The 20,713-nt window shown below is 38.4% G+C and overlaps 2 protein-coding genes and 1 non-coding gene across 6 annotated transcripts in view; all 3 read left to right on the top strand.

The window, feature by feature from the left end:
- The window catches only part of LOC102538513 (uncharacterized), a 35,958-nt gene extending 19,651 nt beyond the window's left edge, over positions 1-16,307 (top strand). The window contains exon 6 of the mRNA XM_072968549.1: positions 13,593-16,307. Coding sequence (XP_072824650.1) covers positions 13,593-14,500 — 908 coding nt within the window. The 3' untranslated portion in view covers positions 14,501-16,307. The remainder of the gene's footprint in view (positions 1-13,592) is intronic.
- TRNAT-GGU (transfer RNA threonine (anticodon GGU)) lies at positions 10,788-10,859 on the top strand. Its single transcript has one exon. It is a non-coding gene; the product is annotated as a tRNA-Thr (tRNA).
- A 1,706-nt stretch (positions 16,308-18,013) lies between the features above and the next one.
- The window catches only part of LOC102537993 (zinc finger protein 350-like), a 42,174-nt gene continuing 39,474 nt past the window's right edge, over positions 18,014-20,713 (top strand). The window contains exon 1 of one of the 4 annotated variants that reach the window (XM_072968483.1): positions 18,014-18,123. The gene's annotated coding sequence lies outside the window, so the exon portion shown is untranslated. Of the gene's footprint in view, positions 18,124-18,176; positions 18,354-18,390; positions 18,519-20,713 lie in introns of those variants that run through there. The other 3 variants (XM_072968474.1, XM_072968472.1, XM_072968473.1) reach the window with 3 other exon arrangements.

The raw sequence follows: 20,713 nt of genomic DNA, 5'->3' as shown, positions 1-20,713 counted from the left end.
CCACGAACGATTTCGATTTCTTCCCGCAGCCGTTATGGCCCCGCCCGTCAGAAACGCCGAGGTGGGCGGGGCCACGCTGCGTCATAGAGCGGAGCCCGCAGTCGGAACTCGGAAGTCCGGCAACGCTCCGAGGTCTTGTACGGATTCCCTGGTCCTAGCCAGTCTGCGTCCCTAGGCACCGCGGAGGAACGCTTCCGAATAGAAAGCGGTTTCGGTCGTGGGCTCAGTCTTTTGTCACTGCCAGTGGTGCCCGGAGAGGTTTGGGATCAGGTGAGTTGGGTTCCGGGTTTGGATTCACGGCCTGTGGGGTCCGTGAAACGAGCGCGTGTGGAGGACCGTAGTCGGATCTCTTACTGAGAGCGATTCAGCCCCTGAGGAGTCCTGGCGTTAGTGATGGGGCCTTCGGCAGTCAGTGATTAAGGGCGTGAAGAAATCATTGACCGCAAGTCCCACTCTGTCAGAGCTTGAGGTCTGCTTGGATTTGCCAGCTTGTGGGACTCGGTGGTTGAGAACTGCCGTAGAAAGTTTGTAGCAGTGAACGCAGTTCCCGCCCGGTTCGCGACTTACTTTGAGACTGGGAGAAGCCCGGGCTGGAGGGATGTTTCTGTTGGTTTCGGGTATGTTTGGAGTTTAATATGGTATTTAATAGAGGACTCGGTCATAGACACGCCTGGTAAGGACTGTCAGTATTTGAGAAGGTCCAGGGCTCCTGGAGAATCGGTAGGTTCAAGTTCAAACCTTGAATGCTGGAAACAGATTCGAGGTCTGCCTTTATCCAGTTAATTCAAATACAGTTCACTCCTTCAAGTCTGTCCTCACGGACCTTACTAAAAACTTTTTTTTTGTCTCTCCACATCATAACTCTTCTCACTGTCCTCAGAAAATTCAGTGTAGTTCAGAGTGATTTAGTGATAAGTTCACTATTAAAGATGGAGTTTTCGTTCTTCTTGTCTCCAAGTTTACTACTTTTGGATATTTCCTTTTAGGGTCATTCTTACTCGAGTGAAAGCATCTGCTTTACCCTATATTCCGTTCCGCAGTGAGAACTTTTGAGGGAGGGTTTAGTAGGTTTATTTACTTATTTTATTTAATTTTTAAAATGGAGGTACTGGAGATTGAACCCGAAACCTCGTACATGCTAAGCACGCATTCAACTACTGACCTATATACACCCACCAGAACTTTTTTTTTCATAGTTTTTTTTTTAACATTTGGGGTAATTTGTATAAACATAAGGACAATTGCTTGTATTAATTTCTTGTTCTCAACATATTTGCATATGAGATATTTATACCTTTTTAAAAATAGTTGCCGTATTATCAGCATAGGTTGATGAACCAGCGGCATGGTGTCTGGAATCAAATGTATTTATTAATGTAAGTAGTATTGACATACAATCAGTATTCAAAATAATTCAGTTATAATTTCAGTAACCCATTTTGCTTTTCTGATTACACCCACTTGAAAATTTATTGTTTGTTCGTTTGGTTTTGGTCCCAAAGATTTCTGGCTACCTTAATTTCTTGGTAAACTTTCTCCTGGACATTTTTCTTTCTTTCTTTTTTTTTTTTTGCAATTACAGTTTTTCTTTTTGTACTGTAGGAAAGGGAGCCTTTTTTGTTATAGTTTTATTTGGATTTAATTTACCATTAAATTCACCAATATAAGTGTACATTTCAGGAATTTTAACTGATTTCTAGAGTTGTGCAACCGTCAGCACAATCCAATTTGAAAACATTTCCATCGCCCCCAAAAGTTTTCTTGGTCCTCTATGCACTCAGTCTCCACTCCTACCCCTGGCCATGAACAACCACTGATCATCTTCCTGCCTTATTAATTTTGCAGTTTCTGGACATTTCATACGAACAGAATCATAAATATGTTGTCTTTTGGGGCTACCTTTTTTTCATTTAGTATAATATTTTTGAGCTCTATCTATAAGTATCACTAAGTTTTTCCTTTTTTGCCAAGTGATTTACTGAGGCAAAATTGACATACAGTAAACTACACATACAGATTGGTAAGTTTGACACATATTTATGAAACTGTCACCACAGTGAACATAGCCATCACCTCCAGAAGCTTCTTTGTGTCCCTTTTAATTTGTTTTGTATTTTAAAAATTTTCTGTGTCTCTTTTCATGTGTCTGTAGGCCATTTGTATGTCTTCATTGGAGAATTGCTTGTTTAGATCAAGTCTATATTTACATACATTTTTCTTTCTCTTGGGTAGATCACCAGTTGTTGAGTGGCCAAATCATGAGGTAGGTGTGTGTTTAATTTTTTAAGAAACCACCAAACTATTTCCCAAAGTGGTTGTACTTTGTATTCCCAGGAGAAACAGTTGGATGGTTGAGGGCCTCCACATTTTGTATCTTTTCTTTTTAATTTTAGGCATTCTGATAGGTGTGGAGCAGTAGCTTGTGGTTTTAGTTTATATTTATCTAATGATGGCTAATGATGTTGAGCATCTTTTCATGGACTTAATTGCTGTCCATACATCTTCCTTGCTGAAGTATTTGTTCAAGTATATCGCAATTTTCTGTTGTGTTTTCTTGCTGATTTTTGAGAATTCTTTATACATTCTGGATACAAGTCCTTCCTTTACCGGTTACATGCTTTACAAGGATTTTTCTCCTAGTCTTAGGCCTTTCAACATTCTCTTAACGATGTGTGTGTGGTTTTTTTAAATTTATATATTTTTGGGGGAAAGGTACTTAGGTTTATTTATTTATTTATTTGTAGAAGAGGTACTGGGGGTTGAACCCAGGACCTTGCTGCGTGCTAACTAAGCATGTGCTTTAGCACTTGAGCTATACCCTCCCCTCCCTTAGCAATGTGTTTTGAAGAGCAGATGGATTTAGTTTCTGTGACGTCCAGTGTAGGAACTTTTTTAAAACAAATTATTCTTTTAGTGTTGTATCTAAGAACTCTTTGCCTAACTACAGGATCAGAGGACAGTCTCCATTTTTTTCTTCTAGAAGTTTTAGAGTTTATTTTTGTTGTTGTTGTTTTTCTTTTAAAGGTTTTTCATTTAGTTTTATTATCCATTTTGAGTTATGGGTATGGTACAATGTATGGATCTAAGTTCTTTTTTTTCTTTTTTCTTTTCCACATGCGTATCTACTTGTTCCAGCAACATTTGTTGAAAAGACTTTCCTTTCTCCACTGTATTGCCTTTGAGCCTTTGTAAAAGGTCAGTTGGCCATATAGATGTGAGCCTTATTCTGAACTCTCTTCTGTTCCATTCATTTGTCTGTATTGGCATGAATACCATCCTGTCTTGATTACTGTAGCTTAGTAAAAATTCTTGAGATCAGGCAGTGTCAACCCACCAGCTTTGTTCTTTTTCACAGTTGTTTTGCCTCTTCTAGACCCTTTGCATCTCTATCCGAATTTAAGAACCAGGCTATCAATTTCTACAGAAAAGCCTTCCTGGGATTATGATTGACATTTTATGACTCTGTGGACCAGTTCTGGAGTGTGGTCTGTTTGATTCATTTCAGAAAATGACCAAGGTGTATCTCTCCATTTATTAAAATCTTTAAAAATTTCTCAGTGATACAGTTTTCAAAAGGCCTTTTACATTTTTGTCGTTTTTTTCCTGTAAGTATTTCACATTTGTTTTATGGCATTATAGATAGTATTGTATTTTTTAAAACTAAATGGCCTCAGAGAATGAATTGAGAAATAGTCTCTTCAGTTCTTTTCCTGAATGATCCATTGGATGTGTATAAATGCTTTTTGTTTATCAAATCACAGTTACTGGAATTATTTTCAGTTTAAGACTTATGAATAATATGGCTACATACATTCAGCTACAAATTGGACATGTTTTCATTTCTTTGTTAAATTCCTCTGAGTGGAATGACTGGTTCTTAAGATAAGTGTATGTTTTACAAAATTTCCAAAGTGCCTGTACCAGTTTACTATTATTGTATGAGAGTTGCAGTTTCTCCCCATTCTCATCAACATTTGGAATTAATAGTCTTTTTGATTATCATCTTTCTGGTTGGTGTATAGTAGAATTTATCATCATTATCTTAATTTCCCTAATGACAATATTGATCATCTTTTCATGTGTTTATAGACATTCGTGGCTTCTTTTTTTTAATTGAAGTATAGTTGATTTACAATGTGTTAATTTCTGGGCTACAGCATAGTGATTCATTTATACATGTATATATTCCTTTTCATTATAGGTCATTACAAGGTCCTGAATATAGTTTCTTGTGCTATACAGTAGGACCTTATTGTTTATTTTATATATAGTAGTTAGTATCTGCAAATCTTGACCTCCCAATGTATCCCTTCCCACTCTCTTTCTCTCTTGGTAACCGTAAGTTTGTTTTCTATGTCTGTGAATCTGTCTCTGTTCATTTGTGTCTTTTTTTTTATTTCATATATAAGTGATATCATATGGTATTTTTCTTTTTCTTTCTGGCTTACTTAATATGATGATCTCCAGGTCCATGCATGTTGCTGCAAATGGCATTATTTCATTCTCTTTTATGGCTAAGTAGTATTCTATCATATATGTATGTATGTGTGTGTGTGTATGTATATGTGTGTGTGTATGTATGTATGTATATATGTATGTATGTATGTATATATATATACCACAACATTTTTTCCATTCATCTGTTGATGCATATTTAGGTGGCTTTCTTGGCAATTTCTTGGCTATTGTAAATAGTGCTGCTTCATGTCTTCTTTAGGGTAATATCTATTCAAGTCTTTTCTCATTTTCTAAATGGATTGTTTGTCTTCTTAGTAAATTATTGAGTTTTTAGGGTTATTTCTATATTCTGCATAGAATTTCTTTATCAGATACATGATTTGCAAAGTTTTCTCCCCATTTGTGGCTTACCTTTTCCTTTTGCTTGATAATATCTTTTAATGTGCAAAATTTAATACAAGTCCAATTTAGCAGTTTTCTTATTTTATGGTTTGCTGGTTTGTTGACATGCTTAAGACTTCTCTGCCTAACCTGAGATCATGAGAAATGTCTCATGTTTCCTGCAAGATTGTGTTTGTGTGTAGCTATAGACAGGCATATATATGACTTAACTTTTTAGAGCAGGTTTAGATTCACAGCCACATTGAGTGGGAAGTGGGTAGAGATCCCATGTACTCTTGTTTTCCAACACGCACAACCGTCTCCAATGTCAGCTTCCTGCACCAGAGTGGTGAATTTGTTAAAATCAATTAACATGTTGACGCATTATCACCCAAAATGCATAATTTGCACTAGGGTTCACTCTTGGAGTTGTATTTTCTTTGAGTTTTGACAGATGTTAATGACTTGTATCCACCATTGAGTATCACATAGAATAGTTCCACTGCTCTAAAAATCCTCTGGATTCTGTCTGTTCATCTTGTTCTCCCCCAAGCTCTTGGCAACCACTGATCTTTTTACTGCTTCCTTAACTTTGTCTGTCCCAGAATGTCATATAGTTGGAATCATAGTATGTACCCTTTTTAGATTGGCTTCTTTCACTTAATAATATGCATTTAAAATTCCTCCTTGTCTTTTCATGGCTTGATAGCACATTTCTTTTTAGTGCTGAATAATATTCCATTGTCTGGATGGATAGAGCTGCTATAAACACTAGGTTCCTGTGTGGACATAAATTTTCAACTGATTTTGGTAAATAGCAAGGAATGTGATTGCTAGATTGTATGTTAAGAGTTTATACATAGTTTTGTGGAGGGGAGGGAATAGCTCAGTGGTAGATCACATGCTTAGCATGCATGAGGTTCTGGGTTCAATCCCCAGTATCTCCATAAACAAATAAATAGATAGATCAATCAATCAATCTAATTACCCTCCCCCACAAAAAGCAGTGTGTGTATGTGTATATATATATATATATATATATATATATATATATATATATATATATATATAGTTTTGTAAGAAGCTGCCAAAATGTCTTCCAAAGTGTCTGTACCATTTTGCCTTTGAATCAGCAATAAATTAGAGTTGTGTTGCTTCTTATCCTCTACAGCATTTGGTGTTGTCAGGGTTTTGAATTTTGGCTATTGTAATAGGTGGGTAATGGTATCTCGTTGTTTTAATTTGTAATTTCCCAGTTACATATGATATGAAACAACTTTTCATTTGCTCATTTGCTATCTGTATATCTTCTTTGGTAAGGTGTCAGTTCAGATCTTTTGCCCTTTTTTCAATTGGGTCGTATTTTCTTTTTCTTGAGTTTTTAAGAGTTCTTTGTGTACTTTGTATTAACAGTCCTATATCAGATAAGTCTTTTGCAAATATTTTCTCCCAGTCTGTGGCTTGTCTTCTCAGTTTCTTGAGATAGTTTGTATTTTTAGCTATTACATTTAAATTTATCACCTACTTTAATTTAATTTTTCATTATATGGTGTGAGGTAAGGATCTAGGTTCATTTTTTTTTTTTGGAAATGGATATTCAGTTGTTCCAGTTTTTTTGTTGAAAAGGCCATCATTTCCTGCATTACTTTGTCTTGCACCTTTGTTCAAAATCAGTTAACTATACTTGTATTTATTTCTTGACTCTCAATTCTGTTACACTGAATTATGTATCTATCATGTCAACACAGTACCTATCATATTACTGTGGCTTTAAGATAAATTTTGAAATAGATTAGTATGAGCACTCACCAACTTTATAATCTTATTTTACAATTATTTGGCTGTTCTAGATTCTTTGTCTTTTAATGCAGATTTTAGAACCAGCTTCTCAATATTTATAAAATCACTGGTGTACCTTTAATAGTGATTGCATTGATTTGATATCAATCTGAGGAGAACTGCCGTCACACCATATTGAATCTTCCAATCCATGGGCTTGGAATTTCTTCCTTCCTTCCTTGCTTCCTTCCTACCTTTCTTCCTTCCTATTTAATTTTTAGACTTTATATTTTTATTTGTTTCATTTTTTTAAAAAAGTATATCGTTTTATTTTTTTCCCTTTATTTACTTATTTTTTTAAGGGGGGAGGTAATTAAGTTTATTTATTTTTTTAAGGGAGGTACTGGGGATTGAACCCAGGACCTCGTGCATGCTAAGCGCACAGTCTACCACTGAGCTACACCCTCCCCCTCTCCATTTATTTATATCTTATTAAATTTGTCTCAAAAATGTTTTATAATTTTCAGTATACAAGTCTTGCATTAGGCTTAATTTATTCTTAAAGTTTTGTTGTTGTTTTTTTCTATGATGCCGTCGAGTGTGGAATTGCTTCCTTAGTTTGCTTTTTGGCTGGATCATTGCTAGTACAGAGATATGCAATTTACTTTAATATATTGATATCATAGCCTGTAACCTTGCTAAGCTTATTAGTTCTAACAGGGTTTTGGTTTTTTTTTTTTTTGCATGTGCTTCTTAGGATTTTCTATATACAAGGTCATGTTGTCTATGAATAAGGACAGTTGTACTCTGCATTTCCCATATGGATGCCTTTAATTTTTAAAAATGTATTTATTTGTTTGTTACTTTTTGAACTGGCTAGACCCATCTTTGCCTTGTTCTCAATTCTAGGAGAAAAACATTCAGAATTTATTCAGAATTTTACCGTTAAGTAAGATGTTGGTTTTGGTTTTTCATAGATGCCCTTTATTCATTTGAATAAGTTCCCTTCTGATCCTAGTTTTTTTGAAAGTTTTAATCATGAGAGGATATTCGATGTGGTCACAAACCTTTTGTGTGTCTTTTGAGAACACCTGGGTTTTATCCTTTATTGTATGAATTTGGAATATTCCGTTGATTTATTTTCCCATGGCCAACCAACCTAGCATTCTTGGGATAACTCCTCCTTAGCTGCTTTCTATGACCCTTTTTATATTGTGCTGCATGTGTTTTGCTAATGCACTGTTAACAAGTTTTCACCTGTATTCATGAAGGAGATTGGTCTGTAGTTTTTCTCTGATGCCTTTGTCTGGCTTTGGTATCTTGGTAATACTGTCTTTATAGAGTGAAGCGATCTGAGAGTAGGCTTCTCTTTGATGACTTTTAATTACTAATCTGTTTCTTTACTTGTTGTATATCTATTCAAATTAAAAAATATTCTTCAGTTTTGTCTTTTTGTAGGCATTTGTCCATTTCATCTAAGTAATATATGTATATATTATTTTTTAACCTACGGTTGTTCAGAAGTGTGCTGTTTACTTTCCAAGTGTCTGAGTATTTTCTAAATTTCATTCTAAAGTTGATGTCTAATTCAGTTCTCTTGTGATTGGAAAGTATGTCTTGAAGTTATTGACTGTTGTTTTATATACTAACATATGGTCTTTCCTGAAGAACAGTCCATGTGCTTTTGGAAAAAATGGGTATTTTGTTTCTGTTGAGTGTAATGTTAAATAAATGTCACTTAGCTGATTGATTATAGTGTTCAAACCTTTCGTGTCCTTGTTAATTTCATTTGTGTTTTTGTTTTTGTCATTATTGCAGACCAGGGAAAACTCATCCAACCCTTAATGTCCAGAGTTTGTATTGAGGTTCAGTGAACGTAGACATGACTGGCTACCTGTATGGCTGAACTTAGTCACCAGCCCCTCTAGAGGCTGAGCTGATACCATGAGGCCCCAGGCCTTTCACTGTAAATCATATTGTCAGCATAGACCATCTTGTATGACCCAAGCCTCCCAGGGAAGCAGAGCCACTCGTACCAGACAGCACATTCCAAGGGCTTAGAGATACCCTCCCAGAAACTGAGGGCAACGCCAAACCTCTCTTGGGCAAGGTCAATCCCTCAGTACACAAAGAGAAGGCAGTCTTAACTGTGTGCTTAATAGGATGGTCCTCAAACTGAGGGGTGTTTACCCATTGAAGTAGTACATGGGCAACATGCTTTTTAAAGACAGTGTCCAGATCCTTGGAACCTTCTGTATGTCCTCTTGACGGAGCTTGACCTGCCCAAGCATTCAGCAGCCTCCGAGGCGTGGTGCTCTGCTGCTGCTGCTTTCCCGCCCCCTTTTCCTCCCCCTGTAACGGAGGTACTGCGGACTGAACCCGGGACCTCGTGTGCTAAGCACACACTCTGCTACTGAGTTATACTCCTCCCCTTTCCTTCCTCCCTTTTAATAGTCATGCCACTTCCTCTTCACAAAAGAAGGCATACTTTTCACACGTTTAAAATCTTGTTTTTGGCAACTAAGTAAAACAAATAATTCTGGATCGTTGGGATGATAAAGGACATTATTTGCAAAGTGGGCAAAGCTGGAAAGAGGGCTGTGAATTATATGATGATATTGTGTCAGTGTTAGTTTCCTGTTTGATTATGTGGAATGCAGCTTTGTCTTAATAAAACCATTCTGAAGTAAATAAAAAAAATAAAATAAAATCTTGTTTTATTGCCCTAGAGTTAGGAAAGCCCATGGGGCACCAAATAAAGGAATGGTTGGAAATATTGAGTCTCTTAATTTTGGTAAGTGCCTATCAACAGTGACAATATCCAGGCCCTTAGGGGGTATACACTTAAAAGTCAGTCTGCTCTTTGGCCCACAGGTCCTGGTTCCCCTGGAGAAAGAGCAATCGAGTGAAGGGATTAAGGGAAGAAGGAGGAGGTTCTTGGAGTTGGATGTCATCATTTCTGGGGGCAGCTTTAACCAAGCATCAGTATTTCTGTCTCTAAGAACTACATGGCCCATGCAGAAGAGAAGAAAGACATAGACTCCATGTTACTCACTATTTCCTGAGCACAGAAGAAAATGATCAAGGCGCAGGTGATTTTTGGTTTGTTCTCTCTTTCCTTTGCCTTCTAATGGATTTGTGACAACCTGAGAAAAATCAGTTCGAGTCTTTATAAAAAGTGGAAATTTGGGATAATTGTGTTCTGGGGAGAAATCAACTTAGATTCTGAATTCAAAATCGGGACAAAGAGGGATCAGGAATATATTGTTCATGGGGGTGACACCAAATGACAAATACTGGAACATGATGTGTGACTGTGGTGGGTCCTGGGGGATACGTTAGTTTTCATGTTCCATTATCTCTGATGGACAACACAACCAGAGAAGCACAGAAAGCTGCATGATACGCACTGATTGTGAGGAGAAGGCAGACCAGTTCCTTAGGGGATTTACTAGTTTATGTCACTTAGGTGAATGGAAGGATACTCCTGACAACATCAGCAAGTCTGCGGGGCTCCCTGCTATCCAGAGTACCACTGGCCTGGTAGCAACTGAGCATCTAAAAGACAGATGAGTGCAGTTTCTTGAAGAACATTACCTATATAGCTATATACAATACCACGAGGTGGGGAAGGGTGTAGCCCAGTGGTAGAGCACATGCTTAGCACGCACAAGGTTCTGGGTTCAATCCCCAGGACTGCCATTAAAAAAAAAAAAGTTCATGAGTGCATAATCATACTCAAAAAGCTCATAAGATAAAGAAATACTAGGGACGTAATGTACAATACGATGACTATAGCTAACACTGCTGTCTGACACATAGGAAGGTTGTTAAGAGTAAATCCTTAGAGCTCTCATCACAGGGAGAAATTTTTTTCCCTCTTTTTCTTTTCTTTTTATTGTTTCTATGTGAGAGAAGATGGATGTTAGCTGTATCTGTTGTAATCATTTCACAATATACATAAATCATACCATCAGGCCATACATCTTAAACTACACCGTGGTATATGTCTATTTCTCAGTAAAACTAGGGGGAGAAAGAGCTATTGGTGGTTGATAGAAATCAGATATTTAATCCTTGAAATGATAAGATAACATAATCAAACCCATAAGTTTGGGGGAACTGGTGGAGATTTACTCTGAGTTCAAAAAATAGATTTGGCTGGGGGTAGGGGTATAGCTCAGTGGTAGAACACATGCCTGGTGTGCATGAAGTCCTGGGTTCAATCCCCAGTGCCTCCGTTAAAGGGGAAAAAATAAAAATTAGAAAGAAATTTTTAAAATGTGCACAGAGTTTTAAAAAGTTAAAAAAAAAACAGATTTGGTGTGAAATTCCAGCTTCGTCGATAACAGCTCAGTACTCCTGGACCATTAATTACACTCATATCTGAACCACCTCTGCAGAGTAAGCCACAGTGGTCATTTTCATGACATCCCCCAGACTGTTTTCACTGAATTGGCATTCTTTACACATTAGTCCCCACAGGCCAACTTTCTTCTTTTCCACCCGATGGCAGTGGACACCAAAGGATGTAAGATTCCATTTTTTCTGAATTCAGTTGTTTCCGTTGTAGGTAATCTATCTGCTGTCTCTGGATGCTTTTATACTTTCCCTTTGTGTTTGGCATATTATAGTTTTAATCTGATGTGTCTAGATATAGACCCCCTCCTTGGAATTTGTTGGGATTCCTGAATCTGAGGTTCGGAGCGTTTAATCAAGTCTTGACATTTCTCCCCTTTTAGGTCCTTGGATACTGCTTCTCCATTACTTTATTTTCTCCTTGTTTTTGTTCTCAAATCTTCCTAATCAACTTTAGTGGCCTTTTTTGCTATAGACATATCTTGCATAATTTCTTCTGTTTTTTTACATTTATTAAAAACACTATCTTGTAAATTCTGGTTGTGGGATCTGTTCATGGTTGATTCTCCTATTGAAATTGTGAAGTTTCATGGTAATGTAGAAATATTTTATTTGGCCTACTTTTTTTTGCATATTTTTGGAACGTAAATGGAAATAGATGCTAAAATATATCAGTAGAAAAATAGGGTTTTGCTTCTACTTAAAGCAAATACTAAATACTTTAGCAAATGCCAGAATGTGTTTGAGAGAAGTATATAGATGCAGGCCATGTGGTAAAAACTTGAACAACTTCCCTCATGCTGCTTCTATACTAATAAAAGGAATTCACATCATGTTAAGTGAGACTCTGTTATTACAGGAGTTACTGACATTGGAGGATGTGGCCGTGGACTTCACCTGGGACGAGTGGCAGCTCCTGGGCCCCACTCAGAGAGACCTGTACCGGGATGTGATGTTGGAGAACTATAACAACTTGGTGTCACTGGGTAAGGATGGCTTCCTGTGCCACTTGGAGGTGCCCAGTCACTGGCCTTTCCTCTACCACCTGATGAAAGCTTTGCGGTCACTGTGGTCTTCTGAAGAGTTAGATTTTCACTTTGCTGTGCCCCTGAAACTAGCATTGTACATCGACCACACTTCAATAAAAACAACAATTAAAAAAAAAAGTTAGATTTTCAGTCCCGCATCTGGCCCCAAACAAAGGGGAATAATCTCCTGTACCCTGAAAAGAGAACTTTTACGTTGCATACAAGAAACTGTTTTGTCTCTAAAATGTAATATTTTCCCATCTTGACATCCTGTACCCCAGTCACTGTATCAGAGTCTATCATCTTTCACAAATAGGGTATCAAGCTCCCAATCCAGATACACTCTCCAAGCTGAAACGTGGAGAAGAACCATGGATAATAGAGAATGGAATTCACAATGGATGCTGTCCAGGTGAGTGAGTGAGAAACCAGCAAGGGGAGTGGCCAGGGAGGTCTAGGATCATTAAGGGAAGGAGGCACAGCTGTGAGGATGTCAGAGCCCCCTTCCCCCCCAACAGCTACTCCACATATTCATCTCACCAGATGAGAAGTCTTTTTTTCTCTTTTAGAACTTTTTTTAGGTGGGTGGGGTCGGGAGGTAATTTGATTGATTGATTGATTGGTTGATCTATCTGTCTGTCTGTCTATCTATCTATCTATCTATCTATCTATCTATCTATATCTAATGGAGGCACTGGGGCTTGGACCCAGAACCTCATGCAGGCTAAGTATGTGCTCTACTGCTGAGCTATACCCTCCCCGCCGAGAACTCTTTTCTTTGTGGATGTTTGGCTTTAAATACACTCTTTGTCTCTTCTTGGATCTGATACTACTTTATGTCATCTTATACCTTTATAATTTTAATATTGGGATCATACGGTAAACAATAAGGAGCCAGCCCCCCACTACATCATTTTTTAAGCACTTTCATTCCATACTATTTCTCATGAAATAATTTGTTGTTTGCTTTCTTCCTAGGAAACAGGAAAGTTGGCAGTCATCTACTAGAGCACTCCCCAAACCAAAGGTTTCCGAAGAGCAGGCAACAATGCAGTGAACAGCATGCATTTAGAAATAGTGTTCATCTGAGCAAAACACTTTTCGCCCTAATGCAGAATCATTTGTTTGACTTACGTAGAAAAGCTTTTAAATCAGGTTTAAACGTAGTTAACCAGAAGAGAAGATACAAAATGGAAAACCCTGTTGAATGTAATGGAGATGAGATATCCTTTCTACATGGTAATCATGAGCAGTCCTACTCTGGAATTGAATTTCCTGAAAGTGCAAAACACAGCAGCACTAAATTCCAACTCCTTAAACATCAGAGGACTCACAAAATAGAGAAACCCCAAGCCTGCAGTGAAGGTGCGAAAACCTGCATCAGAAAGTCTTGGCTCATCTACCACGAGAGCATTCATACAGGAAAGAAACCCCGTGGATGTGATCCACGTGGGACATCCTTCTCCAGAAATGTCATGTTCACTAAACATCAGAAAGCTCATACACGAGACAAACCCCATTTAACCATCGAATGCAGAAAAGGCTCTGCCGTGAAGACCAGTCCCACTGTCCATCAGCAAACTCCAGCAGGAGAGAAATCCTATATATGTAGTGAGTGTGGGAAAGGCTTCACGATGAAGCGCTATCTGATTGCACATCAGCGAACTCATAGTGGAGAGAAGCCTTATGTCTGTGGTGAATGTGGGAAAGGCTTCACCGTGAAGAGCAATCTCATCGTGCACCAGCGAACTCACACTGGAGAGAAACCCTATGTGTGCGGTGAGTGTGGGAAAGGCTTCACAATGAAGCGCTATCTTGTTGTGCATCAGCGAACCCATACTGGAGAGAAGCCCTATTTATGCAGTGAATGTGGGAAAGGCTTCACCGTGAAGAGCAATCTCATCGTGCATCAGCGATCTCACACGGGGGAGAAATCATATATATGCAGTGAATGTGGGAAAGGCTTCACTGTGAAACGCACCCTCATTATCCATCAGCGAACTCACACAGGAGAGAAATCTTACTTATGTAACGAATGTGGAAAGGGCTTCACCACAAAGCGCACTCTCGTCATACACCAGCGAACTCATACGGGAGAGAAGCCCTATGAATGCAGCGAATGTGGAAAAGCCTTCAGCCAGAAGATATGCCTCGTACAACATGAGAGGTGTCATACCGGGAAGACGCCCTTTGTGTGCACTGAGTGTGGAAAGTCCTACTCCCACAAGTATGGTCTCATTACCCATCAGAGAATTCACACCGGAGAGAAACCCTATGAGTGCAGTGACTGTGGGAAAGCCTTCACCACGAAGTCAGTACTCAATGTCCATCAAAGAACTCACACAGGAGAGAGGCCCTACGGATGCAGCAACTGTGAGAAAGCCTTCTCCCACTTGTCAAACCTTGTGAAACATAAGAAAATGCACGTAAGGGAAACGGGTAGATTGAGTCAAGGTGGAAGTTCCTTTAACGGAGAGTCACAGCTCGTTACGTGAGTGAACTCATGCAGAACAAGAGCCCTGTTAATGGGGAAGTGCCTCCTGTGGCAGCTTAGACTTCATGGAAACACCGCTGTTTCTAGCAGACCAGAGCGTGATCGTGGTACTGCGTGTTACCCGACGTGTGCCCTGAGGAGGTGGAAGAATTCGCCCAGAAGACAAGCCTGGTGAACACAGTGGATGTGGGAGTGCCTTTAGCGAGCTGACCTCATGTTTTCTGCCAGTGGTTAAAACAGGTTGGAAAACCGATACCTTCAATGCGGAGATGCCTTGGGCAGACCTTTCTAGATTCATTCTGAAAAGTAGACACAGAGACTGATTCTGTGAATGCAAAGACTAGGAAATTCTTCAGTGGGAAGATAGACTTTATTATCAGGGATCATCAGTATCATCGGTGAGCTCATTGTTCATAGAAATGTGAGTTAAAAAAAAAATGACCGTGGGAAAGTTTTTACCCACGAAGAAGACCTCAGTGAATGTCACGATTCACACTGGAGAAAAACTTGTAAGAGGATAATACATATGGCAGGATTCAGTGGTACTTTCTTTGTTATTTGTCAGGAAATCATAGAAATTAAAACTTAATCAAGTAAATAAATAAATCTAGTTACCCCCAAAAAAAGCTTTAAAAGAAGATTAAGAGGAGGGAGGGTATAGCTCAGTGGTAGAGCACGTGCTTAGCATGCATAAGGTTCCATTAAAAAATAATTAAAATAATAAACTTAATTATCTACCCCTGCAAAAAAAAAAAAGCAGTTTGCTTTTCTCAGCACTGATTAGTTTTTATTGCTGTATACAACGCAAGAGTGTTTTGTGCCTACCCCCATATGTGATTAGCTTTTACTTTTACTTTAGCTCTAAACACAGTTGTAAATTTAGCCTACTGAACTACTTTAAAAGGAAACTCAAAATGAACACATATTTGCACGTGCTTAGTTTATAAATGTGACAAAATATTTTACAAAACCACTTTCAAAGTTATTTTTATAAAATGTATAATTTGAAATCAGTTTATCTTACAAGAAAATGCAGTAGTTCAGAGACTTCCCCTAGTATCCTTTACCCAACTTTCCCCAGTAAAAACATTTTATGTAAGCATATAATATTACTGAATCCAGGGAAGTGACATTGGTAGTATACTAAGTCCCTAACCTCTGGAATTTGGATTTCAATAGATTTTACATGAATTTTTTTCCAAGTTTACAATTCTAAGATCCTTTATTACATGTATAGATTTCATGTAACCACCACCCCCAGGACATAAAACTGTTAATAATCAACACAGACACCCTCAGGGGAGGGTGTAGCTCAGGGGTAGAGGGCATGCCTAGCATGCAAGGGGTCCGGGGTTCAATCCCCAGGGCCTACATTAAAAATAAATAAATAAACCTAATTATCTCCCCACCAAAACAAAACAGAAAGCCCACAGACATCCTCATCCTACCTTTTTGTGCTCACACCCTCTATCCAAACCTACCTCTGGCAACCACGTATGTTTTCCATGAATATAATCTTGTCATTTTATGAATGTTATCAAAATAATTTTTATAACTGGGTTTTATACATTTTATATAAGTAAGTTGTATTTATTCAAATTTATAATTTTTATTAATAAGGAACATGTAAGCCTTTTATGTTTTTGTCACTCAACAGATTGCTCTTAAGACTTATTTGAGTTGAATTGCTTTATCAGTATTAGTGAGCAGTATACATACTGGATGTAACTTTATCCGTTCACTCTTTGAAGAAATTTGTGTTGTTTCCTGGTTTGAGCTGTTATAAATAAAGATGCTATAAATCCTCATCCAAGGTTTTGTGTGAGCATAAGTGTTTTTTTAATTTTGATCACTTTTTAAAATCATTTTTTATTGATTTATAATCATTTTACAACGTTGTGTCAAATTCCAGTGTAGAGCACAATTTTTGAACATGTTTTAATTCCTCTATAATAAATATTCAAGTGTGAGATTATTGAGACATATGGTAAGTCGTGTTTAGCTTTATAAGAAACTGCCAAACTCTCTTCCAGAGTGGTTACACCATCTTACATTCCCACCAGCAATGTATGAAATCTACCTGTTCCACATCCTCTCTAGCACTTGGTATTTTCAGTATATTTTATCTTAGCCATTCTCAGACTCTGAATATTATTCATTATTAAATCTTTTTTTTTCTAAAGTATAGTTGATTTACAATGTGTTAGTTTCTGGTGTACAGCACAGTAATTCAGTTATACATACATGTTCTTTTTCATTATAGGTTATTACAAGCTATTGAATATATATTGTTCTCTGTGCTATACAGTAGAACCTCATTTCAGTATTCAACCCTCATGAAACTTAAGGGTTAAAACATTTTAGTTTCATGTTTACTTTGCATTTACTCGAATATTAGTAAGACTGACATTTTAAAATGAATATTTGTGATTTTTAAAAATAAGTGGCCAGTATATTTAGCTATTAAAAATTTTAGGTCATTGTTTTCTTTTTTTTCTTATTCTAAGGTCCCTACAATAAATGCTAGTGAGGAAGTGGATCTCATATACTCACGGTGGGAATGTAAAATGGTACATTAACTCTGGAAAGTAGTTTGACAATTTCTCTCTATATATACACTTACAGCTAAGTCACACCCACACACACATTTTCTTTTCCTCTATCATTCTTCCAGCAGGTTTAGTTGGATCCACATTTACGGTTTTACATTACTATGACTTGTAATGCTATTCGCAGTTGACATGCATAGAACATGGTTACTTTCTTTATTTACACAACTTTTCTTCTCCTTGAAGTTGTCGTATTTCCCTAATTTTTGGCCCTTGGTCTTCAGAGCCCTGCCTTCTTCTTTGGACCCCAAAGGGAAAACTCCAACTCTGTCATAGGTTCTACTCTTTGCATTGGGCACTGGCCTTTTCTGAGTTACTGGGTTTTAGTGGCCTTTCCCCCACACATGAAAACAACTTTGGCGTGTTCCAGCTGCTTTTATTTCATAGTCTGTGGCTTCTATCCCTTCAACGTCAGAGTTTCCCCGAGGCTTTGTTCAAAAGTCCCATCAAGCCAATTTCGGCTAGAAGCTCGGCCCAGGTATCCTCCTGCGACGGTTCGCCTGGTTCAAGGGGCGAGCCCTGTGCTGTACGGATTCCTCCATTTCCTGTAAGATGGCTGCGCCCACCAGGCCGTTCCCTCACTTTTGTACAAAAGTGGGTAAATGTCGCTGCCATTTTAATGTTCTTACAGCTCGCTGAAAAGGATTTACTCCATGCCACTTTTGTTCTGTGTAAGCTCGAGTTTATGCACATGAGTCCGTTTTTATTGAGGGTTGAGGTGCAGAGAAAGAGTTTCCGGTGACCTATCCGCCCAGTCACCCCTGCGCACCCGCATAAAACGGCTGCTTGGCTCCCCGGACGCCCGATGCTCAAAGATGGCGGCGCCCACTGGGCCACGCGAGAGGGCGCGGCCATGTTACCTTTGGAGACAAGCCGGAAACCCAGTGGTCTTTTCGCCGCAGAAACGCTTCGGACCCTCGTTGGCCACCGTAGGGCGGTGATGGGGGAAGCGGACCAAGTTCAGCGAAGTAAGTTCAGGCGCCGGCCGGTAGCGAAGGTCCCTGGAAGTAGTCAGGTCAGTGCCGGACGTCTTCGTGGACAGTGGGGAGGGCCTGTCGGCGTCCGCGTTGGGTGATGCGTGCGGAATTCCAGCGGGAGAATCGCGCGGCTGGGCGTTCTTTTCCAGGGGAGCCCTCACGGGGGGAGGGGGGGTAATAGGGAGTGTGCGGTTGGAGTGCCTGAGTCAGAACGTTCTCTTGTGGTTGGTGGTTAAAGATCCCTGGAGATCAACGACTTAGTCCCGAGGCACGTTTTGGGATCTTTATTGTTTACTCTCCGTTGGGATCAGTGTTTGTAAACTGGAGGGTGGTGTTTGTCAGTGAATGCTGTATGGGGCTCGGGGTTTGTTTGGGGCTCAGTGATGGAGGAACTGTTCGGAGTTAATGTACGGGGATCTCTGGGATTAACCAGGTTGGTCGTAGCAAGCGTCTGGGGTACAGACATGTGTATGGGCGGATACTTTGGAGGCCCGGGTAACTTGGCCGCTGCGTGTGTATTGAGCTCCATCTTCAGCTGCTGGAAACAGATGTGATGTGCGTTAAAGTTCCCCTTTTGCCTTTTGGGTGTGAGTCCCTTGTTCATCACTAGTTTTAAAATCCTCTTTGACACCCAACGTCACCCCTTACTCTTAAACTCTCAGAAATGAAAGTTTTTGGCGAGATGAATGATTCAGCGATCTATCAGATGAATATCTAATAGTAGTATGTTATATATTTAAGATCAGTTTTTATCTTTTGTCCTGCAAGACTCCTGCACATTCCTCTTGCATATTTCTTTTCAGATTCTGTCTAAAACAAGTAAAATAACATCTCTGTCACTATAAGTTCTGTTTCCAAAGAGTAAATCCTTGTCAAAATTTTAGAATATTTCAGTTTTAGCTTTTATATTTTGTGCTTAGTATTCATAATTCAGATAAATTGTGTAAAGTACTATGATTTTCTCTTTCACTTTATTTCGTGTAATATAGATCTACAAATTACTTTAAATGTGTGAACTAGTGGTATTGTAAGTGGATTTATATTAAGTGTTTGCATACATTTATATAGAGGTGAAGTGTTGAAACTATTTAAGTGTCTTAGGATGTAGACCTTTTAGGGGCCATAAAAAATTTAAGTATCATTTCTGGGAACATTTTATGGTTATGCGTATTTACCCATGGACTTGTTAGCCTGCCTTTCATCTCCAGTGTAGTCTGTTTATTTTTATTGCAGTCGTAAATGTGTTATTATTTTCTGACTCTCTTTTCCTTATAATTTTCTACAACATAAAAGAGCAATTCATTTAAATAGTTATATTTGGTCACCTTACTAAATTCTTAATATTACAGTATCTTTGTCTCCACTTGACATTTTGGTGTGCAAATTGTCAAAACATACAGAATATTGAAAGAATTTGATAGTAACCACCTATATTCTGACCACCTAGATTTTACTACTAATATTACTAGGCTTAACTGTACCAGTTCTCTGCCCCTCTATCCATCCTTCTGTTCATGATGTTGGTGCATTTCAGTGTAAGTTGCAGACCTCTGCCATCACTCTAAATACTTATGGAATCACATGGCTAATTAGAGTTCTACCAATAGCCTTTTGTTTCCTTTGTTTGCCTAATGAACAGAGCTCTCATTTACAAAAAACCTTGGCAGGATGTGAAGTGGGTTGAAAATGCATTTCAGAATAAGATGAATCTGGTTTTTCAATTGAAATTCTGCCTCCTGGTCATTGTGCAGTTTGCGTGACCTGTGTCTGTTTCCTTCTTAACAAAAAGAGCAGTGAAATCTCTCCCTCAGATTAATTTGGAAGATTCAGTGAAGTAAAATACCTTAAGTAATGAACTGTGATGGCAGGAACATGACATAGTTGAGTAAAAAAAAGCTACTCATTTCCTCATATATGTGGATTTGTATTTTGTGAAATTTGTATTTATAACTCATTTTCTCCCTGCTTTCCTCCTTGTTCCCCCCTCTTTTTTTTAAGTAATGAAAACTTTGAAAGCCATGAACTTACATTAATAACCAAGCAACAGCAATTTTACTGAAAACGTAGAATGCTGACATTCCTCTGATTTAAAAACATCTGTGCTCTTATGAAAAATATAGTGAAGAAAGTATAGATGAGCAGTCAAATGTCACTTTTTTTGCCAATGTTTCCCTTTCAGAAATTCTTAGGAATGGGTTTTTAGGTTACCAGTGATAGTTTTATTGGCTTTTTTCAATTAAATGTTTAATTATTCCCATGAAATGTTCTGTTCTTTAACACTGACATGTGCCCTGTAAGTGCTTTAGAATTGTATAGCATTTTTCTATTTAAATTTTGTAACCAGCCACCATAGATAAAAAGAGATATACAGACATATGAGGCAAATACAGATAATTTGCCTCTTCTTACATGTAAAAGTCATCTTTGATTATATTTTCCAACTGTGCTGCCTTGGGTAATGTTTCCAAACCCAGATTTTCTCAACCCTGCTGTGGTCGGGTGCAAACAGCCTAACTGAGCCAGTAGTCAGCAAATGGGTCTGGCTGTATTCCCATAAAACTTTATTTATAAAAACAAGTGATCCAGGCCCTGGATACTCTGTTACTGATTTTTTTTTTTAATTGATGT

Source organism: Vicugna pacos, chromosome 9, assembly GCF_048564905.1.
Source record: "Vicugna pacos chromosome 9, VicPac4, whole genome shotgun sequence".
Taxonomy (NCBI): domain Eukaryota; kingdom Metazoa; phylum Chordata; class Mammalia; order Artiodactyla; family Camelidae; genus Vicugna; species Vicugna pacos.
Note: the sequence above shows the minus strand (reverse complement) of the source record. Positions and strands in the feature narration are given on the sequence as shown.